Consider the following 27,981-nt stretch of genomic DNA (forward strand, 5'->3'; position numbering starts at 1 on the left):
ACAAATATCACCAACAGTAAATTGCGTTCACAAGGTTTCATTTTGCATGGCCAACAAATGATCTGTTATCAGTTTGCAGGTTGATTAATGACGCTGCAAAACACCCACAATATGACGAAAATCTTACGGCAACATGACAAACTCAGTAGTTCGACAATTATTCAGTATTTGTGGGTAAATCATATAGAATAAATAAATAAATTACGACCCGGAATAAAATCAGTAAATCCAACAAATGATTTTCATCAGACTTTGCTCCTCTAGCGCGCTTCGGTTCCGATTTGCTGACTTACCTTGAACCGTTCCCTCACTCTACTTGCAGTTTCACTTCGCTACCTTCCGAAAAATTTAACAGCCTTTTTTCAAAACAAGTTGAAACGGGGTATCCGGAAAATGGATGAAACAAAAGAGGAAGAAAGTATGCACTCAGGTAACTTACCGCTTTTTAATTGGAGAGTCCGCCATCTGTACGGACCGAAGCAATCCACGTTGCCTCTCCCTGTCCCGTAAGACATTGCTTCCTTTATAAACAGCATTTTCTTTTATGCCAACGAGTTATTTAAGTTTTTTTATTCCGTAATTTTTACCCCAAGTCATATATTTCACCGTTAAATATTTCTCTCTCTGTATTGTAGTTTCCGATTCCGGATTCCGTATTCCGGCTTTTAGTGCTGCGACATCATCCGGTACTTCTAAGTTCACCAGCATCCTATTCATGAAGTCCAATCGTAATATGATCGAACCAATTTCGGATGGGTCGTGCAGGTTGTCTATTCTCGAGACTAAATCATTTATTGCTGATATCGCACTCTGCAACTGAAGATCATATTGGTTGGTATTTTAAGGCTACGCTGCTAAGTAGCTAAGGCCTTACAAAATTCCTCGTCCCTTCCCCGACAGCGCTTCAATAGGATTTTTGGTGGGATTTGTACGTAAACTGATAACTGAACAACCAACTTTGAGAGATTGAACATTACGTTATGGTGAACTAGCATATTTACGTCAATGTTCTTTACTAAACACGGATGTTGACAAGTAACGTTTCATGTTGAATTATCAACTTGAAAGTCGAATTCCCGGGTCGAATTCTCAAGTTCAATTTTGGCGGGATTGGTGCGCCTTTGGTAATTCAACATTCGACTTAGAGATTCAAAAGTCATCTTTCGCTGACAGCCCATGTGCCAAGACCATTGTTATTATGTTAACATGAATGCTGATGGATAAAGTTGAACGTTGAACTGTCACTTTGAAAGTTGATGTCCAAAGTTTCAATGTTTGTGATACAAAGTACAAAGTTGAAGAGTGAAATATGATGTTGATGTTCGCCAAGTTATTGTTAAACTGTTAAGTTGAATGTTGTGATCGACTTTGATTTTTGGCGGGGATGGAACTCCATATTTGCCTACTCGTCAAAATGGCGTCGAAAACCGTGATAAAAAATTACCAAATCAAGTTATAATTATAGGTTATTTCACGTTTGGTGAGCGCGTACGATTTTTATTCACAAGTTTCGCTCGTTCGTTTGTTTTACACAACGAGTGAATAAAAATCGTACAAGTGAACTAACTGTGAAATAACTTATTTATTATATACATACCGAGATTCATAAGCGAACAGGCCCTATGAACAGGCCCCAGTTGTTCAAAGGCCGGATAACTTTATCCGCTGGACAAGGCACTACTCGGGGTCTAAAATATACTTCACGTTAAACGTTGTCCAAGGTTTTCGTACACTCCTAAACTAGACTGTGGTTAGAGTGTGCATATTCGCTTGTACACGATGAAATACTGAAATCTTTGCACAGATTGAAACCGACGGATAGTGACTTATCCACTGGATAAAGTTATCCGGCCTTTGAACAACTGGGGCCAGAACTCTAAGATAAACATATCTTTATTTTCTTTCAAAGGAAAACGCGCGGTCAAGCCGCCTCACAGTTCGAGAGTTGCACTGAAATGGCTTCCTTGTAAAATACTTTACATCCAAATTATCAAGCAAAAATGCCGTTAAAAGGCAGAACTAGTTAGAATAAAATAAGACATCCTGAAAATATGTCGAAATAGTTCTACGCAAGTTCAAAATTTGAAATACAGAAGTGAAAACCCGAGCCTTCATTTTTTGTTGTTTATCAGAACCCGCATGCTTGAATTGACAAACACTAGTCAGAATCCGAATCAAGAGGTTTGATTCTTTTATAAGTTTTGCTAGGGTTTTCCTCTCGCACTGAAAGAGTGGGCGATTGATTTAAAGTGTTTATTGCCACACTAATATGTCCTCCACTTATAACGGCACCTGAAAAAAGAGAAAGGGGCTGCTGTGCTGCTTGCTTGCTTCAGCTGAGAAAAAGTTGGACGAAATGTTCAATAAGTGAGTTCGTCAAACTCGCGCTTTGTTTTCTCCGGAATAGAAGAACCAGACTGTGGAGCTATTTCTCCCGAATTCAGTCCAGTGAGAGTGTGAGACATGTTCAACTGTTGTTTCTGTGAGACGGTAGAGTAGCTAGTGATACTTTGAACGTTTTTGTGTCCTGACAATTGCATAATATCAGTTGGCGGCACGTCGTTGTTGACTTAAGTTTGAATCATAGTTTTTCTGCCGCTGTGGTTTTTGAAGTTTGGCCCGAGTCCGGCTTTCTGTGCCATTGCTTTCATTAAAGTATTAAGCTTATTTACACCGACTGGAGTTTTTTTGAACCAAGGTTTGCCGGAGCCAGATTTTACATTGTTTACTGCCAAGTAAAACGGTGCATCGTCGGTTTTCATTTCCGCGGGTCGCTTTTCTGCTTAGACTTTGTAGGCCTTTACTGGACATTTCTCGTTGTTCGGCACAGCAAACATGGCTCTTACATTCCGAGGATCGTTTCCTGAACGAGTTTTGGTTTCTCTTTCATTGAATTCGAGGTACTCCTGCCCTGTGGAAGTTTGACAAAGTTTTACGTCTCCCCAACACATTTCTCTGTGCTCCTCGCAGCCTCGTAACCCGAAATGGATTGTGTTGTTGAACCACACAGTGTTTAAAAGCGCTTCTGCCGTGGAACTTCCCAAGAGATCCTTTTCATACAGAACTTGAATATCTTCCTCACTTAAAGCAGCAGAAGCATTAGGCTTGTTGCCCTTGCCTTTCCGTTTTAGATCCCTTTGCTTTGACTGAAGCGCTTCCCGAGTTTGCTCGAACTGGACGTCTTTAATAAGTCAAAGTCCATAGTTTTTTTTCTTCAAATGGCGCTCAAAGCTAGCGAAGAATGCCCTTAAAGAATTAGGCTCGTATTCCTCGTTGTCTTCTTTTTTGCGAACCGTTCTAAGGAACACGCTGAGAAACTTGTTGAGCACTTGAGGAGTCAATTCGTCCATTTGCTTCGTCTCGCCTTTCAAAGCAAGAAATTCGTGGAACAGAGCAACATCGTGTTTGGTCTTTTTCTTTGTGTTTTCATTTTCCTGTCCGTCTATGAATTCTTCTACGGATGAATCTAGGCTCTGAAAACGGTTAGTCTGATTTGAAGCCATCTTTCTAAAGAAAAATGCGCCTAGGCTCTTAGAAATGTGCTAATTGTCAGTCAAGAGGAGCGGCGAGCGAGCGACACGGTCTTTTTCACTTGTGAAAATAATGATATAGCCAATCAGAGCGTCGATACGTCGTTTTTTACTAGTGAAAAAAAATCGTATGACCAATCAGCTGGCTTCTCTAGTGCGAAGAGACTATCAGTTTATCTCGATGCTTTTTGGCGCGTAAATCTCGGTATGTATATAATAATACGAACTCCTCTTCTCAACTCTCTCAGCTGGCACAACTTATCCGTTATAAGAACGAAGCAAAAGGCAAATTTAATGTACTTATTACACTTATTTTGAAATCACTGGTGATCCTTGCAATCTGATTGGCTCTCAACAGTGCGATTTATTCCCAAACTGCACCAGTTTTTGCTCTAAATCGCATCCTTTCTTTAACCCATCAAAATGGAAATGAAGTAACAAAAATAGAATATTAATATTGACAATAAAACTCTGTGATTTCCAAATAGGTGTAATAAAGTGGTAATTGAACTTTGTGTCGTGCAATTTTTGGTCTGAAATCATACTTGCGATTTCAAATCAGACTCGCGCTGTGCGCTCCTTCGATTTTGAAATCACGCGTATCATTTCAGACCAAATTGCACTCCACTCAGTTCAATTACCAGTATAAATGTGTTAATAAGCTCGCCCCAAATTATCTTTGTAACATGTTTACTCCGAGAACTTTGTCCTTTGATCTTCGTGAAGCAAGTCAAAAATTGTACTTGCCGAAACCGAGAACTGACTACCTGAAGCGTAGTTTCAGTTATAGCGGAGCTTATTATGAAGAGAATGTACGCCAGCAGGGTGCTAGAAGTGGAACAAGGATCCTTCACTCCACTGGTATTTACTACCACCGGAGGAATGGCAGGTGAATGCATGAGATATCATAGTAGACTGGCCGAACTTTTATCGACCAAGAAAGGAGAAGAGAATTACGGTATTACAATGTCATGGATTCGCGCCAAAGTCTCATTCGCCCTCCTGAGATCTGCGCTGCTATGCTTGAGAGGCTCACGTTGTACGCAAAGAGCACCGCTGAAGATTGCAGATACCGACTTTGAAATCGATAAACAACTGGCTAGATTTAGGATGAGAACGAATTTCTCAGGGTTTTTTTTTATCTTTTCTTTTCTTAATTTTCGTAATTTTAGCTGTTTTAAATGACCGATATGATCCCCTTAATCCGCTTAATCCGCTTTTTTTCGTCATCAAGGACCGTATTTTAACTTCCAAATATATTTTTAGTGATGATGAATTGAATTCAGTAAATAGGTTTTTAATAGTTCTTTTTTGTACTTTTAACTTCTAAATATCGATTTTGCTCGGAATATTTCAATAAAGAGATTATTATTTTTATATTATTATTATTATTATTATTATTAAAATATGGTTTCTTCGCGGATGTGACCATGCTCTAAGACGGTTAGACAATGAACGCTCGTGTCCTATGAAGTTGAAGAGAGCGAAGAGAAATACGTAAAATGTCTCATATTTAATTTGAACTGTGGATCAAAGATCGAATTAATAAATGAGAGACCATATCGCACTCCCGTCGTGCGTAACTCGTGCTTGCGTCCGCTCACCTGAAAAACGCCCCCCAAAAAAATATTCAGCCTGTTCTGCAGGCTATTCTTGAACGGTTTTCGGTTACTGTCGAAGTCCCTTTGCCAGTACTACCTTTATTATGACTCGCCGACGACGATTCGGCCGATCCCGAGTCCTCACGAAGTGCGAGCAAATACCTCTGGTAGCCAGGGTTGTAAGCCGTCCTAGAGCAGCTGCAAAAGTATATTTCATTTCTGATGGCAAGCCAGACCAAGAAGGGAGAGTTTTACGGTATTACAATGTCATGGATTTGCGCCAAAGTCTCATTCGCCCTCCTGAGATCTGCGCGGCAAGCCGCGCCGTCATTGTTATCCCGGGTGTTATACAACAGGTTATTTTTAACAATTCTTATTTGCCTTACATGACACAATATTTACAACAGTAAAGTTTAACAAAATAGTCACAATACAATAGTACAAGATACAAATACGAAATATGTAAATACAAATGCAAGTTAAATTAAGCTAAAAACAGGAAGCCACTGAATAACTTAAAAACAAAGACAAAAAAAAAAAAACAATAGGGGCGAGAAAATATTAAGACCAGAAGCAAAACGATTATTAGTTATCCACTCCTCACGTGATTCAATCAGAAAAGCCAGAGAATCTTTTCTTATAGATTTAGCAGGGACCTTGGAATCCCACGGTTTGAATAGACGTGATGAATTGTAATTTTTTTATTTTATTTTACTTATTTCCTCATCCTTTGGTACCACCTTGTAAACGTCATTTCCGCTGCTCCCATGTATTGCAACATCCTCCATGATATATATTGTAATTTCATTTATATAATTTAGTAACATCTAAACCTGAAGAAGGCTGGTTTGGCCAGCCGAAATATTGTTTTAAAATATATTACGTTGTGTCAGCTTTGCAGTAGTCTTTGGACTTCTCATCGTCTATGTTTTTAATACAACGATCCGGCGCACAGCAACTTCTAAAATATACAAATGAAATGCGTTTTCTATGTGAATGTAGGCAGCACACTCAAAAAATAATAAAAAAAAAAAACATCAGTAAAAGATAACGAGTATTGTCTTTGTCATTCATACGTTTCTTACTCTCAATTTGAGTTCAGATGGAGGGGGGCGGGGCGGACTGAATTCAACGGCAAGAGCAGCGATTCATGATATTGGCTTCAACGAGTTTCAGTGATAACCACACTGAAATGCCACAAATGTCAGTTTTGACTGAGATACGAACAAAAACAAAGAGACTAATGAATAAAGTTGCACTTGTCGTATTAAATCAAAATTTTCACATGAGCACTTCAGGGAAAACTAAAATGTAGCATTCAGTGGTCGCAAGCTCTATAAAATAAAGCTAGCTGCTTGTTGATAAAGCATCCCTTTTTATTCAATTTTATTATTAACTTTAAATGTGCGAACCTTTTTTTAATTCTCAAGACGGCTTAGGGAGTGTTCATTATTTATGGGGAGGGGGGCTGGCAAATGGGAGGGGGGGGCAAGCGAAGTTTACCCCCTATTTAAGGGGGGGGGGGTCAGAAAGGTTTTACTCTGGATCTGGGGAAGAGGGGGGGGGGGGACAAAAAAGTTTGAAGGTTGATATTATTATTTTGGGGTTTTTTCTTCCAGAAACGCATGACATTTAATGTACTTGTACCACAGTAAATCAAACCATAAGATAAAATGTAATGTAACACCACTAGTTTACACAGCCGAAATGGGTTTCATTCAATGGATTTGCTAGTTAGATATGTTTGGATTTCACTGGCTGCACCAACAGATAGGCCGCCCTCAGAAATAAGTTGATCTAGGCCTTTCACCAGAACAGTTGGGCGAAGGTTGTCAGTGTTTTGCAGGCAGATCATGTCATCTGACAGTGGCAATATAACTTCTTCTGCACTTTCCCCAGTCAAGGACTCCACAGCTGCAGCTTGGCACAGTCTTTTTCTCTTTTCTTTCCTCTGTTTTGCCTTTCTCTTGGCCTCTTTCCGCCTCCTACTCACTCCACTTTTATTTTGAGTGTCTGCCAGTTGCACAAAAACCCTCTTTAGCTGCCTTGTGGTATTTTCCAGACTAGTGATTACACTCTATATCACTTCAACCTGTACATTAACACACGTAATAGTTTCTTCTACTGCTAGTGGAGCAAGCAAAAGGTAGGCGAGTAAAGCGTTAAGTGGAGGATGAGAGTATGGTTTGATAATAAATGCATCATTGGGGGGGGGGGGGCGGGGGGGTCAAAAACGTTTACATCTTCTAGCTGGGGGGGTCCAAAAAGTTCCAAACGTTTCGTTTCCCCATTTTCCAGCCCCCCTCCCCATAAATAATGAACACTCCCTTAGGCAATGATTTTATTTAAAGCATATTCAATTGTTTTTTGTGCTCAGAAGTCAGGTATACATTCTGCTTTATCCAGCGATAAACTCTCAAGGCTACTTGAACCGATCGTCTCCGCGATCGTAACAGCAAAATTGATCTGTTAAGCTGTCATACAGTCGGAGACTTAAGAAGTTCAAGTTTCTCGCGCGGGAATGGGCACACTATGTGATAGCTGACGTCGAGTATAGTCGACCATATTTCGGCGATTTATCGTATGAAAATTGTGGCTGAATGGAATACACCTGGCAATTTTCGTCCACCACAGGGACGACCGATTGACACTAGATCAAAAATATTGTACTAGTCGTGTGAGAGTCAAGGGGAGTGCGGTTCTCTTCATGTTTTAATAAGTAAACCGAAACAACAAATAACAAAGGAGCATTGTTCGGTTAATACAGATGACTGAGATGAAAGATAACTCTTGATTGCTGGCCACTTATTCAGTGCAGTGAAGATAAGCTTGCGGTTGGATGATGACAAACTGTTTACATTATCGCTCGCTGTTTCCTCTAGCAATTTTTTAAAAAGCTCTATTGTGGTTGTTTCTACCCCCCTCAAGACTTACTCAACGTGCTTTTTAAACACCGTTAGTATCCTAGGCAATTATGGCCAGCGTATTACAATAAGTCACTCGAAAGCGTAATATTGCCACTGACGCTGAAGTCACGAACGCTTTGATTACCCCATGTACAACTGACAGAGGTAGCATTAAGGTAAATGACTAAATGAGTAAATATTTGATATTTATATCATACGAAGGCGCGTTACATATCAAATGATAACGGACGCGCCGAGTTGGTTTTAATCATTTTATAGTATAGAGCAAACCCGAATAGAATAATTGCATTTTTTATCAAAAAATACTACAAATACGGGAACAAAACAAAAAAAAGCAATGAAAGAGAAAAAGCTTAGAGAACGCGGAAACATAAAAAGGAAACAAGTGCCGATCACTAAACTAAACGAAAAAGGTGCCAAATTCTACGATAATTTGCAGCGTTTAAGGTGAATAAATTTAACGAAGCCAACCGGCTTTGAGGCAAATAAAAAGACATAATTCTTGGAAAAAAGTCCCTCAATTATGAGCTCTGAAATTCGGTATGTACATTCAATGTTTTCAGTCACAAGAATTATTTTGATCGTTGTATAATTTAGCTGATGGTTCATTTGCAAGTTATAAAGGCTTGTGCCAGTGAACTAAATGAAGAGCCAATCAAAGTGCAAGAAATATAACAACCACGAGGACAGTTCTTACAAATGCATCCCTAAAATGGCTGCGTTCAAAATAAGAGACAAAAAATCATCATAATAATTATCACCAACGCCATCACCACCACCACCACCACCATCGTCATCATCATCATCATCAACATCATTATACTGTATAATTATTAATGTTGTGAACTTAGTTGATACAGATTCAATTAACTGCTGAAGATTGTAGTAATTAATCTTTCTCTGCCGGAAAGTGCAACTGCTGCTAGATTTACTTGTTTGAAACGATTAATGATATTAGTTTGAAAACTTAGATCCGTTATTAATGTTCACAGCGCAGCTTATGTTCTGTTTTAGCTCCGCTTTTTCAAAACCCTGTCATTATGAGACGCTCACATGTGGCCATAGCAACGCTCATACTAACGGCAGCGGTTTTCCTGTTTATTTATGCGAAGCCGCCTCACCTGCCAGCAAATATCTTCCACTACATTCCATCTACAACTCGCGGTGAGTATAAAAATACAAAATTATCAGAGAACAAATAACTTCAACTGAGTTATTTGAGTTATTATAAGTAAATCTCAAGTTTGCTTTCCACTGTTAGAAAAAAAGAAAAATTAAACACAGTGAAACTAAATAATCTAACAAAAGAGCAAGGCTGATTTCACGGTCAGGGAAGTATATTTTCCAATATTTCGAAAGGCACGGCCTTTCTTCTTCAGGGTATGTTTGAGACTGACCCTGTCTACAGGATCCGGTACTTTTATTTTGTCACGGTGGTCCTTGCAAACACAGTTTATCACTGAATTTTACTGCACAGTGAAACTACCCTGAAACTACCCGCCTACACAGGGGTCGGAGGTGGTAACTGATTCACATAAAATTGGATCAGCTCTTACTAGAGTAACGTTTTTAAAACACAGATTGGCATAGCTTTATAAGGAGACGGTCACAAAGAGCTAAAATTGTGCTGAAAATTAACTCCAAGGACAGAGTTCTCAATTTTAAGTGCTAGTAAAACCTTTCTTTCTTTTGTTGCAGTAGAAAGTCTTGAGGAAGAGCTCCAAACGTTGTACGATGGCGTGCAAATGTTTGTCTTGTTCGTTGGACACGCGCGTAGTGGTCACAGTCTTGTTGGTGCCATCTTGGATGCTCATCCAGAGATCATTATTCCACATGAATTTAAGTTGATAACTAAGTGGAGCAAGGACTACAAAACCCAAATACACAGTGCTGATCTGAAGAATCGAATATTCTTTGACCTTCACTCGCTGTCAAGAGCACAAGCGATGTTTGGAAATCGTGCGCCCTGTTCTACAAGGGAACGTCACGGATATTGTTATCATGTACCCGGACAATGGCAAGGAAAATACAGAGACAAACTTAAGGTAACATATGAGGCGACGAGTTTACAGGCCTCTGAGCGCTTATTTATCCAACAAAAATAAAAAAAGTGATGTTTTCGCAAACTTCAATTTATCAGCTTTTCAGTGATATATAGTTTTTTGTGGTTTTATCGAAAGCAGCGCGCGTACTCAAGATTTCCCTGAAGACACTCGTGAAACCTATCAGTAACCTTAAAGAGGAAGTATCACCCGAATTTGATGTCATTTCGAAACCCAAATATGTTTGTCTCTCAACAGAAACAAAAAAATAATAATAATTGTTTAATTTTGTTATAGATTATATCCCAGCCGGAAATAAAACTGTCGATTCGTGCCTCTAGTCAGAGACAGAAGACCGGAGTAGATTGAAACTTGAAAATTAAAATGCGCTAGAACAGATCACGAGCTGTTCCTTTCAAGAATTAAGTTAATTTTTCCCCTCTTGTTGTTGTAGAATTATTTTGTAGCTAAATGAAGGAATTTTTACCATTTTTACCCGTGGACCCGCGTTCCGACTTAACATAACATTTATTCAGCCGGGAGCCGGCTTCAACACAAATACAAAAACATCCTGAATAGGGAAATCGGGAGGTTAACCCTGTATAAAAACAATTTCCCTGGCTTGTCAGCGACCTTACAAGCCATGCTCAGTTAAAATTGTTTCGTCTCAGTCAGTCCCGGTATCCGGGATGGAGTGTTCATATGGGAAAAATTTCCAGCTCGGTTACCGAGATCTCCGTCGCAAAAACCGAGATCTCGGTAACCGGGCCAGCCCGCCTTCTCATATGAACACATCGAAATTTTTGTAAAGAAAAGAGTGGCGAGGCGAGATCTCGGAAACCGCGCGAGCCAGCCCGGTCTACTGGGCTCATATGAAGAGGCTTTAAGTTAAAATATTAACATCACTCAAAGTCTCGAACCAGCCATAAATGTTAACATCTTGGATGGACGCCATAACCATCTTTTTCTATATAACCTGGTTTGCGTTTTTATATTTTCCTGTGGCATTTTGTGGTATTTTATAGGTGCCGGGTGGTTATATCACCAATCTCCATTGCAGTTCAATAACTTGAGGAGATGATTGTGTGGTATTGAGTCTGACTCCTTCGGGATTCGTTCTTTCGTTGCCAAATGCCCTGAAAAGGAAGCGCCACTTAACAAAAAAAACAAAAATGAAGTAAACCGTTAAAAATAAATTCTTAATTCAAATTGTTTTTTTTTGATACAAGTAGGACTAATCAGTCTGAAGTGTGCATATAATTCGTGCAAGTACCATTTTGGTATCTACTTTTTTCGTGCGGTTTTATTTTGATTTTAAGACGCCGTCATATGATTATTGAAATCTTTTGGGTGCTACAATTGGGAAAGTGTAATTAAATCCAACGTGACAGAGCGCAGGAAGTTTAAACGTTTTTCAAACAAATTTGAATGAGGACAGGATGAGATCAATTGGCCGTTCAAGTATAGAAGAGGGGCGATACAGTCGAAAAGCATGTTTCTGGTTACCTTAATTTTATTCTTGTATGCATGCTTTAATTATCTTTTCGACGTCTCAAACAATTCTAAAGAAACGTAAGTAAGTTTGCAGTTCGATTCTTAGCCAATCTTCAGATTTTTCACCTCAGTTATAACGTGATTCTAAAGGAAAAGAATTAAATAAACTTGAATTAAAAGAATTAATAGATGGACACTAAGCAGAGTTGAGACCGATAATGATCGACATAATTTTCCATTGCACCTGCAGTGCAATAGATAATTATAAATAGGTATAGGCATGTAGGTGGACAGAAGTATTAGCGTGATAATACATGTGTATAAATAAATGTTGATTTTGCAGGTTATCGGAGACAAAAAAGGAACCAGTACAAGCTATCTATTACGCAGGGCAGGCAGCATACAAGTTTTGGAGCAAATACAGAGCGCTCTAAAAACTCCACTCAAGTTTATTCACGTCATCCGAAATCCGTTTGACAACATCGCGACACAGTTATTGAGACGACTTAATTCCAGGAAGCTTGCCAATAACGAAGGTTTCAAAGTAAGTTTAACAATAGTATAAATCAATGTTGATCAAGCGGACATTTATCTACGGAAGCTTTTAACGCGAAATCTTGAACGAATGTCAAAAATAACTTTATTTGGACTTCGACGCAAGAGCACGTAAAAATTTGAAACACATGTTTATGCTCTCAAGAAACGTTTTGTGCTTTGCAACTTAATTAAGAAAGCTATTTCATGTGAGATATAATAGATTATGATATTGAGGAAGGGAAAAGTATTGGGGCTTACATGTTCCTTGTTGGCCGGGGTTAACATATAATTAGCAAATGTTGACTATCACAAAATGGTTTCCCGGATCTCCATACTTCCTTGAGCCAAACTGTGCTTACCACCCAGCCAAACATGTGAGAACTCAAATCCCCTCTCCAGTAGGTTAAATTTTAGCTCGAAACGTTTGAAAACCATATCCCAACCATTGCACTCTCTGTTCTTGTTTTATGAACTCAACACTTCCCTGCTAGTACGTACCAAAGTGTCTCGCAGCTCACGGGTATTTTTCCGTTAATCGTTTAGAGATACGTTTCGAACGTTAGCCCTTCGCAAAGCGAACCCATTCAAATATCCTTACGATGGCCAAACTATCAGCCAGTATTCACTGGCAACCTCGTTCCCAGGGTCTCTCTTCTTCCCGCCCCAGCGAAAGAGAGAGAGAGAGACCCTCTCTCTCTCTCTCTCTCTCTCGCTGGGGCAGAAAGAAGAGAGACCCTGGGAACGAGGTTGTATTCACTGGCTGACCAAGAGAATTCAAACCGTCAATTAGTAATAGTGTGTAATACTCACAAATTAATTCGCAAAACTTTGGTTTCTTTAATTACTTTTGTCTTCTAGGTAAACAAGTCTCATGAATTGGACGACATCATAAATTCATTTTTTGCGAATGTAGAATCTGCACAAAAATTGCACGAGTGTGGAAAATTCGAAGTTATCGATATCTACAGTCACGAAATAATATCTCAGCCGCAAAAAAGTCTGAAGAAGCTGTGCAATTTTTTGGACGTAGCTTGTGACAAGGACTATATTGACGCCTGCTCAAAATTGTTGTATTCTAAACCGTCTTTAACAAGGAATTCCGTTGTATGGACCAGGGAACAAATAAGAAGAGTTACCATGGAAATGAAAAAGTACTCGTTTATGGAACCTTATTCATTTAGCAGTCTTTAAACAGTGTTTCAAAGAAAGATCTTTCGCGGACTGTAGTCCCGAAATGTTTGCCGTGGAGCCCAGGGCTCGAGGCCTTCCTGGACAAAACTATTGATTCTGGCTAAATGGAGTCATGGAATCCCAGGGTACCGGTTTTTTTCTGCTTTGAAGGCCTGTAGCCCTGGAGCCCACTGAGCAGCGTGGCTCACGTCTGGCAGGAACACAATCCAGTTACCGACGATTATCACAATGTTTCAGAATTTCAAAGCACTTTTATTTAGGTTGGAATTAAACTTTTAAGTTTAAAAACGTTTAAATTTAATTTTAAAAAGGTGTTGGAAAGATCCTAGTAGTTGCAAAAATTTTGTATAAAGAATCATTTTTGGTTGCTGGTGTGACAACATTGGATATTTAACTGTTGTAAAGTAACCTGGGCAATTTCAGTCTAGTGAATTCAAAACAGAGCTTGGATATAACCATCGAGTGAAATTAATAAAAAGAACCTGCGCTAAAGGACTATGCTGGGCTTTTATTCTTCAACCATCCAAAAATTTTACTATCATTGTATCGTTAAAAAGCCTAAAGTATTTCTTGGTCACAACTGTTATCCAGTGACCGCGTTTAAGTATCAGTAAAGAAACGAAAAAATAGACTGTGGAAATAACAAGGGCCTAAATATCGGACGAGCTATTTTATTTTTAAGAAACTCAGTCGTCTGTGTTTCTCTGAGCGAAAAAAAAAAAAAAACAAAACAAACCAAAAAATGCCCCCGTCTAGAAACTTTTATCGCCATAAAGGTGGCTTGTAGCTTTTTCTCTCAAACTTTACGTGATGTGACAAAGTAATAATATGTTCCTTTTCATTGGCATTGAGGCAAAGGACAGTGAAGAAAATGTTTCTTACATTAAATTTCAGTATGGAAGATCGCCCTTCTTTGACATGCAGTATTGGTAAAAGAATGGAAAGGCTATAATCAAGTGACATTCTTAAACGCTAGTGTTATTAGTATACGGACTTATCGTACTTTGGTGCAATTTTCTTTCCCCACAAACATACAAAAATTGAAGGGTCATAGGCACTGTCCGCACAGCACTTAAGCACTGCACCATACGGCCGGGGATTGAGCTTTGATCCACAGCAAATGCCTGTGTAAGGATTATAAGGCCCACCAGCACACATGCCATACACTCGGTTGCTGCTACAGAAATGCGTCTTGGAGTTGTAAGGCGATTGGCCACAGCACCCAGTATCTTTACCACCAACACGCTGTTGAATCGTTCCGTTGCAGCACAGGGAATTGGCCAGGTTATACGGCTTTACACCGCCACACAAAGACGTTACAGTATTGTTGTAGCAGAAGTAGCGGCTTGAGTCGTAGCTCTCCTTTGCGCAACATTTTGCGTGCTGTCCTCCTTGTTTCGGAACCAGGGTGTTGGCACAGCATTTCTGGGTGCTCAAGTCATACGGTGAGTTGTTACACAGTGGAATGACTTTGCCGCCAGTGCAGAAAAAGCGAGCGCTGGCATAAGCTTGCTTCCCACAGCAATTTGTTCTGTTTCCGCCGTAACGGGGATTTAGGGCGTTGTCACAGCAAGTGAATTTGGTAGGGTCGTACTTCTTCTTGTCGCATAAGTTGTAGATCTTTCCCTGTTCGCAGAAGTAGTAACGCGAATCATAGCTTTTCGCTGCACAGCATTGCGCTGACTGGCCTCCGTCGCGGGTCACAGGCATTTTTCCACAGCAGATGAATGAGACAGGGTTGTACTCATGACCTCCACAGCGCGGATAGATCTTGTCGTTAAAGCAGAAAGTCTTGGAACTGTCATAGCTTTTTTCCAGACAGCAGCGGGCATGACCTCCACCGACGCGGGGCTGAACTTTCCCAGCGCAGCACAGGTGAGAGCCAAGACCATAGGTAGCATTTCCGCATTTCGGAGTTATTTTGCCTTGGAAGCAGAAGTGTGAGCTGGAATCATAACTTTCCTTCAAGCAACACTGAGAACGCGGCCCTCCCTTCTGCAGGACCACAGTACCACCACAGCATTGAGAGACATATGGCGTATACACTGAGCCTCCACACTTCCGGTATGTCTTCACTCCGTAACAGAAGTGAGTTCGGTCGTCGAACAAGTAGTTTGAGCAGCACCTGGCATATGATGACGGAACGAGACCATAAACTGACAGGCGTCCACCACAGCAGGCTGAACTAACAGGGTTATAGGCACTTCCGCCACAAAGATGTATGATTGTTTCATTGTGACAGAAAAATTGTTTCCTGTAGATTTGAAACATTATAGAAAGCAGTTTAAAATGTGATTGAACAAAGAAACCGGTTAGATAGGTCACACTTTGACACTTTTTGTATTACATAGGAGCATAGTTAATGGAGGGAGGAAGCATTGGGTAAGTTACAGGTAACAAAAGTCACACTGTCATATATGTCACACCTTGTGAACGTGTGTTGTTTGCAAGTGAACCAGCACATAACTAACGGTCTATAATTCCGTCTTCTTATTGGCTAAGCTAACGTTATCTATTCTATGATAAATGTTGATTTAATGAAAGTCGCGGAAATTCAAAAAATTGTCTTGTTGCGATGGTGAGCTTAGTGGCAAAACGATACACTGAAATGTTTTAGAAGCCACGAGAAATTTTAACTGACGCGTTAAAGCAAATTGGAGTCTTGCCTCAGGCCAGCATCGGCAGATAGCACAATCGTCAGCGACGAAAATTCGCACCATCATGATAAACCTTATGGAAATCATCATTGAATATTCACCTGTTATAACTCTTTTTGCCACAGCATCGTGCGTCGTTTCCTCCGTCACGTAACACCACCTCCTTGCCACAACACATGAACGAAGCAGGATTATAGCTTTTGAAGTTACACCGCTGATAGATTGAGCCCGCGTGGCAGAATGACGTGCGTGAGTTGTAAGACAAGTAACCGCAACATTCGGAATACCTTGGGCCATAGCTGCCCGCGATTCTGCCGGTACAGCATTGTTGACTGGAAAAAATAATAATAGAAAGAATATTTACTTCTGAAAAACCTTTGACTGGCCATAGGCGATTGATTAAATTCGATTATGCCAGGTCTTTGCACCAGGTTAGAAAGTTTACTCCGAAATTGACTCTTTACAGACACATACACACTTGTATACAGCTATTTTAATTAACGTCTACGACCAACATGACGTTTTCTTTTAGGTAAATTGTTTATAACATTTCTGTTTACATTGTCTCACCTAACAGGATTGTATACTTTGCCGCCACACTTGCTTATAACCGTCTTGTTATTGAAACAGAAGTAGTTGTTTGAGTCATAGTTAACCGACCCACAACAACGCGAGTACTGTCCTCCCACAAGATGTAGCACTTTGCTATTACAGCATGACTGACTGCGAGGATCATAGGCTTGGCCACCGCACTTAGCGTGCACGATGTCTATGTAGCAGAAGTGCGACTGAGTGTGGTAGACTTTTTTCGCGCAGCAGCTGGCGTATTGGAGAGGGACTTTCCCGAGTGGGATGGAACTTCCAGAGCAGCAGAGATCGCCGAGTGGGTTGTATGAACTGTGGGCGCAAAGGGCATACAGTTTGTCATGGCTGCAGAAGAACTTGTCAGGATGGTAGCTCTTCTGACCACAGCATCGTGAGCTGGAACCAGCGCGTTCTACTAGAAGCTTGCTGCAACATTGATGGGTGTCAGGGTTGAACGATTGTCGCTGGCACCTTCCATAGATGACTTTATTGTAGCAGAAGTTGACGCGAGAGTCATACGATACGTTAGCGCAGCATTTGGACGCCAGCGCTCCGACGCGTGGTTGTTGTTGGCCTAGACAGCAGATCGTGTCACCGGGATTGTACCCTTTACCTTGACAAAGTGGGTAGACGCGTGACTTAAGACAAAAGTACTTGGTTTTGTCGTAGCTGACATGGGCGCAGCACTTGGCATTGTAACCGCCTACACGTGACGCCACATACCCATTGCAACACATAAAGCTGTAGGGATTGAAGACGGCCCTGCCACAGAGCGCATAAACTTTGTTTGAGTGGCAGAAGTGCGTCAGAGAGCTGTAGCTAAACCGGGAACAGCAACGGGCTGCAGCCCCCCCAAGCCGGGGTACCACATAGTTATTACAGCACATATGGGAGGTAGGATTGTAGCCGCTGGCCTTGCACTTACGGTAGACGTGGCTGCTGTAGCAGAAGTAGGAGGTAGAATCGTAGCTCTTCACACCGCAACACTTTGCATTGTAGCCACCAACTCGAGGAAGAACTTGTCCAACGCAGCAGTGTTGACGAGTGGGGTTGTAAGGTTTTCCACCGCACATTCTGTTTTGGTGACAAGAAATAAGTTAATACAGAAGATTTTCATTCTCAAAATAATGTTTGGTAAAGTTGGATAGATAGACAGACAGACAGACAGACAGATGGATAGATGAATAGATAGATAGATAGATAGACAGACAGACAGACAGGTAGGCAGATAGATAGATAGATAGACAGACAGACAGATAAATAGATAGACAGACAGATACACAGACAGACAGATGGACAGATAGACAGGCAGACAGACAGACAGATAGATAGACAGACAGACAGCTAGACAGACAGACAGATAGACAGACAGACAGACAGACAGACAGATAGATAGATAGATAGATAGATAGATAGATAGATAGATAGATAGATAGATAGACAGATAGACAGACAGACAGACAGACAGGTAGGCAGGTAGACAAACTTTTTAATATATAAACAAGATAGACAGGTTCGCCGGAGAGGTCTCGGAACTCGGTCTCCTGTATTTAAGGTAGACCGGGCTTCGAATCCTCACTGGCGATCCAAGTTATCTTGTCATATTTTCATACAGACGTTATACCTTGCTCTTACACGTTTACTTCTGAGAAAGTGTGACTGAATATTATCATCCATAGTTAATGCTAAATATTTTCTATTTCCTTATTTAATGTTTGATATCAACTCCTACTAAGTTGACCGTTGACTTACTTGTAAATCTTATTGGAGTGACAGAAAGACGACATGCGATCATAGCTGCTTTTAGCGCAGCAACTCGCATAAATGCCACCAATACGCCTACCAATCACGGCACCACAGCAAATCTGGGCAGTTGGGTTGTAGATCTTTTTCCCACACAAGGTAATGATCTTGCCTCCATGGCAGAAGTATTTCTGTGCATCGTAGCTCCTACTTACACAGCATGCACTATGGCTGCCACCGATTTTGGGTACCACGTGCTTAGCACAGCAAAGGTTCCGCGTGGGATCATAACGAGATAGGCCACACTTGAGGTACACCTTTCCGCTGAAACAGAACTGCGATCGGAAGTTATATGCTTGGTTGAAGCAGCACCGGGCATAGCTACCATAGTTACTTCGAGAGGCAACTTTGTTGTTACAGCAGAGGGAGGTCTGGGTATTATAAATGTTTCCACCACACTTCTTGTAGATTTTGTTTCCATAGCAAAAGTAGTATCGTGAGTCATAGCTCTTAATACCGCAGCATTTTCCCTGTTTTACACCATACTGAGGCCCCGTGTGACCACTGCAGCAGATGAAGTGATCTGGATTGTATGCCTGCTTGCCACATTTGCGAATGATGACACCTTTGTGACAAAAGTGAGCGGATGAGTCGTAAGCCTTTGTTGCGCAGCATCGTGCGAGGTGTCCTCCGGGTCGCGAGTAGAAGTGGTTTTGGCAACAGATGTACTGTAGAGGATTGTAAGATTTCTTGTAGCACCGAGGAAAGATGTAATGATTGAAGCAAAAATATCTGTTGGTCGTTTAAAAAGAAATGGCATTAACAATGTGAAAAAGAAATGGCGTTAACAATTAACAAACATGAAAAATGATAGGATAAAAGATAAATACAGTTACGACATATCGAAAACTAATCACAAAACACAAATCTTAAATGTTTTAATGAAACTTCTAGAAACAGTAGAAAAAAACTTTCCATGAAGAAGGCTGAAAAACGTGAAATTTCTGGACGTTCTCATACATACATACATACATAATCTTTATTTAAACACGATGATAATTAAAGCTGTTAGCTTGTGGGGTCGTGTGTTTACTTCTAAACTAACCTAATCTACTTTACATTAGAATATGTCAGGTATGATAATAGTTAATAGTAGACAAAATTCTGTTGTTTATATCGTGTGGTTGATGCAGATGTGCAGTTAAACTTAAAATCTTTAAAAAAGTTCTCAGCGCTGACCCGCTTTCTGAGGTAGTTAAAGTTCGGGGACGCCGCTGCCTCCTCAAAGCGCTCAATTTCATTTACCTCCCGCTATCGTAGCTCCTGTCCTTACAGCACTTCGTGTACGGTCCCCCAACGTGTGGTCTGATCTTGTTTTCGCAACAAATAAAGGAACGGGGGTCGTACGCGCTGTTGTGGCACTTTCCGTACACTTTCTTGTCATGGCAAAAGTGTCTTCGGTTATCGTAACTCTTGGTGTAACAGCATGTGCTGTAGTGACCACCAAGTCTCAAGTTTACCACTCCAGAGCAGCACTGATGCGTTGTTGGATTGTAGGCTTTTTTCCCGCATAAAGCGTAGATGCGCCGCTGATAGCAGAAGAAGAAGCGGGAGTCGTACGTCTGCACGCCACAGCACAGGGCGTGACTGCCGCCCACCCGTCTCACAACATGACCATCGCAGCATTTAAAATAAAAATCTAAAAAAGATGTAAATGAGATGATAATATTTAGTAACGCAATGAAAATTGTCGAAAGAAATATAACTGAACTTAAACATTTTAAAGAATTTAAATTGATGTGGAGACTACCAGGCGGATAATTAAATAGCGTGGGCGAATTTTATTTGGATCGTTTCACAAACCCAAAGAAGTTTTCAGGGAGGCATAGTTATAAGACTTCAGGTTTCTGTATATACTATTCAGCGCCCTTAGCTGTTTAGTCTGTTTGGCCTCCCTCCATCCCTCCCTCCTGTCTCTGTCCCTTCCTATCTCCCACTGTGGAGCCGGGTTAAGGCACGAAACTAAAGGAATACTGAAACCTCAATTGGTGTAAGAAAATCAGACAGTGTTCGACCACACGTGATCAATAAGATGTTTCAGTAATGAGCACTAATACATAGGAAATTTTTTCTTTGCTTGTGGAGTCCTAAATTCAATAAATAAAGAAGCAAATTCAGAAACTCTTTAACAGAAAGAAAGGAAGTTGACAAAAGACACGAAAGGCCCTCTTCGCGCATCTTGCGTTTGAATAATCATACCTTTATTAAAGACACAAAAAAATGAGAACCCAATTACGTTTTTTTGAAAAGTCACCTTCCCTCAAGGGTCTTGAGTATGTCATGAAATATAATTAATGGGTACGTTTCCGTAGGACATTTAGTTATGAAATTTTATTAACCTGTTCTACTACTCTTGGTGATTACAAAGGAACTTTGTTTATAAAAACATATTGCTGTAGCTTTTTCTTTCTTTATTTGAATTCTTTACAATTTTAACTGGCATTTGTTAAGTCAATCTTAAAAAGTCATTTATTTGATAATTCATCCAACTTGCTTATTTTCATTATTTATTGCAGCATGCTATATTGATTTTTTTGTTCATGGATGAAAGGTTTTATCACGAAATAAAATCATGATAGCGCAAATAGATAGGAAACTGGTTTTACGGTTTAAGCTAGGAAGCGCACAACCACGTTTTTTATATTCCATAAGTTTGTCTGAAAAAAAAATGTAAATGTTCGAGGGAAAAAAATTTAAGACACATGCCATTCTCGAAAATTGCCAAAGTAATTTTTCCGGATATATTTCCGATTTTGGCGAGAGTGGACTTAATCCATTTGGTTTCAATTTGTTTTTATCTTCTTCTTTTTTTTTTTTACCCAAACATGGATCTTTTGCAGAACAAATAAAATTATTTAGTCCTCAAAGATTTTCTCGGGTTTTATTTTACTTTTTCTATCGATATATTTGCATTTCGACGATGTTCTCCATTAAGGGAAAATTTCTTACGGAAGTCTTACAAAGAGACACAAAAGTGAACGGAGAAGCGCTGACATCACCCTTGAAATACGTGAAAACAATATTGATTTTTTAATATAGTAACAGGAACAGATATCAGTTCGACTCATTTAGTGTCAACGACGTAACCATCATGTCATTGTTGTAAGTCGCTTAGCTACAATTAGGAAGTATCCTAGCTAGGGTAATGCGGGCTAATGAGAAAATAGCGTTCTATTATCAGACGTTGCGGGAGGGCAATATTTTCCTTGGACTGTCAATATGCTGTATGATTTCCAATAATCTTAACGGCAACCTCGGCTAAACAGACGTTGTAACGAATTTTTGGTTTTATCAGAAGATTTTAAGGTAATTTGGCGACCGTAAAGAGATTGAGTGCTGACGTTTTTGAGCGTTAGTCCTTCGTCAAGGCGGGATTCGCCCTCAAACGTCAGCACTCAAATCTCTTTACGGTCGCCAAATGACCTCATTAACTCTGTCAAAAAAACCAAATGATTCTTTTCCGACGGAGCACCACAGTTTCTTTAGAAACAAACATTCTTTTCTGTTTATGCTGAAGTTTGGTCTGGCGCTATTAAAAGCCGCAATAAACGCAACTTAAAGAAAGAGATATTTGATGAACTGAGGACAGAGGAAACTAAATAACGCTCTAAATGTAATCAAATAAATACCGTTATATCTTGGCTCCATTTCCAGTTAAAGGAATGAATATAATATAATTTGCGTTGTTAATTGTATATCAAAAAGAGAGATTGGTGATCAGTTTGGGAAGGGCTACTTTCGTTACTCACGAATTCTGAACGGAAAAGGTTAAATTGCACTTGCAATGTTTCTTTCAGTCTTTTAATTTTTACTGTCAAAGAGCATTGAAAAAGATCATGTTAGAAGACTTACAAATCATTTGTTTTCTCGAAAATTAACCATCCATGATTTCACGAATTTAATCTAAGATGATAACTTCTTTCCGTTTTTTAATTTTTTTGACTCTAATTTAGTTTTGAACCCTTAATTTGGTTTAGTAATTATTAACGTGCAGTGACTAGAAAACATGAAAAAATAAAGTTAGAACTGTGTTCTAAAGAGGCCCTGTGGCACTCTAAAACGTCCACACATGTACAATAGTTGGTTATAATACAAAAATTCCATATATGATAAATGAAAATTTATGAAATAAAAAAGACATACCTAGATTTCTGTATTTACTCATCAGTTGGTTTCCTGCGTTTGTGCTTGTGGCTTCTTTCGCACCTAACAAGAGACAGAACGACACTGTGAGCACCCACACAGACAGCATCTTGTCTATAGCTTCAGCTGTAGCTTGGACAGTCAGCCTCAGGGTCTAGTAAATAGCGTTAGGTCTGTGTCTTATATATATATGAACGGTCAAACGACCGTATGGGGGACGATTCAATGCATAACGGGAATAAAACAATAAGTGGCTCTTTATCTTCAAGTACAGAAACAAAGCGTGCACAATAGCAATAACGAATTCATTGTCATAACGCTAAATTTGTTACAAAAAAATCTACTAATTACGAGTTAGCGTGTGTAACTCTATTTTCATCAACAGTTTTTCCTTTTTTCAATATACACACCCACACGGCGATTAGTGGGAACCAGTAAAATATTTCAGTAGTGTTTAATGTATATTAGAAACTGGCACGACACGACATAGAACGCGCACGGTTCATACATTTCGACAATTTTAGCGTCTTGAAGTACTCGAAAAAAATATTTGACGTTATTCGATAACTTCCCATACTGAAAGAGAAAAATAAGCGAAACAAATCTCGAGGAAAGTTGTTAACACCCTCGCATGTGTAAATACTGCCAAACAAAAATTTTAATGTTGATTTAGTTTTGATATTTTTTTCAAACCTTTCCTAAAAGCAATATGCATGGGAAAATGAAAATAAAAAACAAAGAGAAACAAAGCAAAATACTAACAGAATTTCTTTGCGTGAGAAATGCACGAAAACTGAAAAACGCCTAAGTTTCGATATGACATCTCATGCCTATGATCTTTATGACGTGTTCACTGCGTGTTGAGGTATTAAAAATATGTACGCAAATAGTGTTGACATGATTTAGCAAAAAGGAAGACAGTTTAGGAAGAAATAAATAGTTAAAAGTAGTTATGCACTCAGTTTCCTAGCAGGCAAAGTTAATGATAACGAAAAACTACGTCACTTGATTATTAAAACCACTTTAAATAGTTCCTTTTTAAACAGAGGGCACGAAATTGCCACGATACATACTTTTGCTACTGCTACTTACAAGGATTATTGAAAATTTTGAGTTTTTGTTTGAGTATTTTAACTAAATTAAACTTTCTTGTAAAATGAATTGTGTTGAGTAATATGTTGGAACGAAGAATGCTTTATGAAAGGGTGCATCGTCTCAGTGATGGTATTGGTGCATTAGCACATTGAACATCTAGTCTTTTACATGTGCAATGAATGTGATATTGGCTTTAATATGCTTAAATCAATACAGTCTTTTATCAGAAAGGAAAAAAAACTTAACATACGTAAAACGGACAATGGATCATTGGTGACGTGTGTAAACACGGTTTTTTCAGAATAAACCATGGGAAGAACTCAAATTTTCCAGCTTTTTTTTTTTTTGCCGTTTGGCTCTTTTGTAGTCAATGCCTTCTAAGTAAACAAAATTTAAGCTGACCGTAGTGAAAGAAATGTACTTTTCTGTTGAATTGTATATTGCCGTAAAAACGTCCCCAATGAAGCATTTTTCAAACAGATTTACAACTCCAAACGAAACACTTGACATGTTTTTTCTCTGGTTTGTCTTAAGCAAATTTGAGTAACAGTTCTTGTTTAGTTTTAAAATTTTAATATTGTGTCGAACGTTTTCACCAGACGATTTTCACTAGACAGTCAGTATGCGTAATCGTTTTACGTTTGTATATAAGTGCATCTTTTACGGAATTTTACAATCGTCCTCAGTAGTACTTAGCCCGCTTATGTCACGATATTTAATTCCACACAAACTAAATCTTGAAAAGAACTGAAACATCAATATTATAGTTTGAGGCCATGGAAAATGCAGCAACTCATGATTTCTGAAAGCTCTGTATTCAAAATTTAGATTAATTCGAGAATCAAGAAATAGTTTTAACGTTGTTGATCTAAAAGAAAGTCTGGAATCTTAAAATTCCATTTCTGTCTGGTAGTCTTTCATACGGAATGTTTTTTTTCCTTATTTTGTTTGTTTCCCTTTAAGTTAGATCTCAATGTCCAACTGAGTAATTTTAAAAGTAACAAAAATAACTCGCTAAAACAGGAAAGATATGGGCCTATGCATTAAGGCGGTGTGTTTGGCCAACAAGACGTCAAATTGACATGCTTCGCATTTTTGTGAGCCGAAATAATCAAATTTGCAATATCATTGGACATTCTACATTAACAAGGCTGCCTGAACACCATTCCACCACACAAAAATTCTTCTTTGTCTCTTAAATACTTTACGATGCCAGAAACACCCATAGCCTGTAAAATGCAATTTCAGCTATTCATTATTTCAATGAAGAAGGGATCCTAGAGGGTCTGTATATGCGTCTTTACTGACAGCTGAAATTGTCCAAAATTTTGCCTCAGCTGAAAAATGTTGCGCATTTAACAGGCAGCCAAGAGGAACCTCCCTTAAAACTAACTTTTGGCTCAGAAATGGATGAAAATATACTACTGACAAGTGAGATTCCAGCACCTCAATCAAGATCCTCATTTTACTTCTCATATTTGTTTCTCCTAATTAGAGATAAGAGTGCATGAAAATCTGAACCAACACAGTCTGACGTTATATATGTTTACTACAAACCCTACTTTATGCGCTATAGTAGTCTCAAATAGTTTGAACGGAATGGTCTGGCCACTGACATCACTTATTCAGATTCACTCTTTAATAATGCGTGTTTCCTAATCGAATCAGTAAAAACATGATAATTGCACAAAAAGCGAGGAAGCATGTCCATTTTGCAGGAAGCACACGAAGATCAAACGAACCCAATTACTTCTCTCAAACCGCGTCATAAATCTTCAACTTTATTGTGTCCTCAACAATTATCTTCGTGGGTCAAAATATGCACTTTATATACGTTTATATGGCTTGTTGAGCGTTCAGGGAAAATTTAAATAAAAGCACGTCGTGAGATTAAAATTAATGATGAGACACTGACAACAGTCGCTTTAGCAAATTATGTTATCTAATTTAAAAAAAAAAAATGAGTTCCATGCAGCGTGCACAAAATAATGACACAAATGAAATAAGTCGGTTTTGGATTTGTTTTACAGTTTTTATCAAGCAAATAGAGGAATTGAGCCAAATAAGGGCAGGGGAATGATTATTATTTTGGGAAGGACTTCTGGTAGGAAATAACGGATTCTACGGAATCATGATATTGACTCATGAATGATGCAATTTCAGACAACCACAGAAAGGAATAATTTAACCTTTAGGGCGAAATAAATAATAATCAAAATATGACCCTATTTCTCTTCATTCTCGCTATTTATCTTAGACGCTATAAATCGATTTAAACATTAAAAATTGTTTTTAGAGAAAATGCTTACTAGCTTTGTGTACCTTGTCATGTGAGGGTTATTTAGTGATAATTTTTACGGCATACACAGTGAGTGGTTTGCTTGTATTGCTTCAGAACGCAATTTTTCAGAGCTGTCCAATATCACTAACTAAATGAAAATGCTTTCATTGATTTGGAATAAAATGAAACCGTATTTTTACTTGACTCTTGTCTTTTCCGTGGGGCATTATCGACTTTTAAATAATGCTTTTACACACGGAATATAAGAGGGGAAAGAAGGCTTAAAGATATGAAGGCAATATAAAAGCCTTGAAACGATTATTAATTTTTATTTTGCATCCTAACAAAAGCCTTGAAAGAAACTATTATTAATTTTTATTTCCATCGTAACAAATCAATGTCGAGTTAAAGTATACTGGACGGTAATTCATCGCAATAAGAATTGATAAATTAATCATTCATTTATCAGCTTACTTTAGCTTCTAGTTGATTTACTCCAACCACTTCACACAACCTTAACGGACTGTAAATCTTGTTAGGTATTTGCGGCTGACAAGGTGGGTTGAAAGGAAAATCGCGGTAATAAATTGCGACCTAACAAGATTCTATCAAACGGCGATATTAAGACACAATAAAGAAACGTTTTGTGAGAGTTTTATTGATCAGTATCGGTACAGACGTGTACTTCTCGGACTTTCTTTTACAATATTCACCGTTATCTTTTGAGTCTACTTTTCTCCTGCGAATGTCTATTATTAAAATTCATTTGTATACTAAAATGAGAACTGAAACCACCAAGTGGTCACCATAGTTACCAAGTGCAGTTTGAACCGGAATTTAACGAAGAATGCGTCCCCTAAGCAATTTGTTAACATTTTGTACTGTATTATAACTGAGACAAGAGAACTGACTGAGAAAATTCAAGACATCCTTTTAAGGCAGACACCCTGCTTCATATTCTTTTGGTCAATTGGTCAAAGTAGTAATACTTCATAGACTTACATATACAGTGTAAGACGTCTATAACTTATCCTCTGAATTGGCGTGGGCGATAAATATAAGTTGTCCATACTTAGGAAATAACGGTAGTAAGATTTCATGCAGTAAACGGAAGACTGCATGCTTAAGATGATCGGGTTGAATACAAGCATTGTTATTTGGTCAGAAAAGAATAAAGTGGCGGCATATTTTAAGGAACCGGAATGATCTGTAAAGAAGAATAAAAAGTTTAAGGAGTGATAAGATGAACCTAGACGGTAAGCAGTACTTTTCTTGATAGTCGAGTAGAGGGTGAGCTAAGAAAGAGACAAACTTGTATCGCTCAGCTTCGCTTGCGTGATTTACCCGCCCACTCGACTATCTAGAAAGGTCGACTGCTAGAATTAGCCGCAAAATTGATGGGACACTATAGCCAAAAATCCACCCCTAAATAGCAAATATTGGCCCGAGTCACAACGTAGAGCCGGGCATTTCGTGTAAACCCTCCCCCCCCCCCCCCCCCACACTTCAGTGTTGTCCCCAATAAGGCAACATTGAAAGGGGGGTAGGGTGGGGGTGTAGATAGAGACTGGGCACGGGGCACGGGACACGAAATATTGCGCGTACGAGTAACGACGTCTCAAGGACTTTTGCTACTAATTGTATACAGCTATTTCAATTAACGTTGTCGGATCAAAATAAAGCTAAAAGACAAGACCGCGATGTTTTGTGGGATTATTTTTTATGAGTAATTTCATCAAAATCATCCCTGCACGTGCAGGTCATTGTACTGCTAATTACAACCTATTGTTTTCTCCAGACATGACTGATTTTGATGAATTTATTCATAAAAATCCCACGTAAACTTTCGGTCTTGTCTTTTAGCTTCGTGCTTTGAACCGACAACGTTAGTTGAAATGACTGTAGCTGTGTAAGGCGAACCGCAAAAGCACGGCTGGTGGTTCATGTGCAGGTACCTCTTACCTCCTTCGATTTCATTGCACAGTCCATGACATCTAGGGGAGTGTAAACGCGCCTATTGAAGGTAATGTTTAAATAGCTTGTTGATTATGGCACTTGACTGTTGGCTGCATACAAATCGCCTAGCTCCCTCAGT

General features: G+C 39.2%; 2 protein-coding genes and 1 pseudogene across 2 annotated transcripts; 1 reads left to right on the forward strand and 2 right to left on the reverse strand.

The window, feature by feature from the left end:
• Window positions 1-1,918: 1,918 nt before the first annotated feature.
• LOC146456394 (uncharacterized protein KIAA1958-like) lies at window positions 1,919-3,730 on the reverse strand (annotated as a pseudogene).
• A 610-nt stretch (window positions 3,731-4,340) lies between these two features.
• LOC146456395 (uncharacterized) lies at window positions 4,341-13,335 on the forward strand. The gene is made up of 5 exons (XM_085092744.1): window positions 4,341-4,488; window positions 9,073-9,222; window positions 9,757-10,103; window positions 11,938-12,138; window positions 12,990-13,335. Exons 1-5 carry the CDS (start codon window positions 4,341-4,343, stop codon window positions 13,320-13,322), a joined length of 1,179 nt encoding a protein of 392 aa, XP_084948870.1. The 3' UTR covers window positions 13,323-13,335.
• Window positions 13,336-14,289: 954 nt separating this feature from the next.
• On the reverse strand, window positions 14,290-22,649 carry LOC146456396 (uncharacterized). Its single transcript, XM_085092620.1, has 6 exons — window positions 22,511-22,649; window positions 19,613-20,006; window positions 18,317-19,099; window positions 16,550-17,638; window positions 16,081-16,311; window positions 14,290-15,576 (listed from the first exon to the last, which is right to left on the reverse strand). Exons 1-6 carry the CDS (start codon window positions 22,617-22,619, stop codon window positions 14,304-14,306), a joined length of 3,879 nt encoding a protein of 1,292 aa, XP_084948746.1. The 5' UTR covers window positions 22,620-22,649; the 3' UTR covers window positions 14,290-14,303.
• Window positions 22,650-27,981: the final 5,332 nt, after the last annotated feature.

Source organism: Pavona decussata, unplaced genomic scaffold (assembly GCF_977016875.1).
Source record: "Pavona decussata unplaced genomic scaffold, jaPavDecu1.1 SCAFFOLD_254, whole genome shotgun sequence".
Taxonomy (NCBI): domain Eukaryota; kingdom Metazoa; phylum Cnidaria; class Anthozoa; order Scleractinia; family Agariciidae; genus Pavona; species Pavona decussata.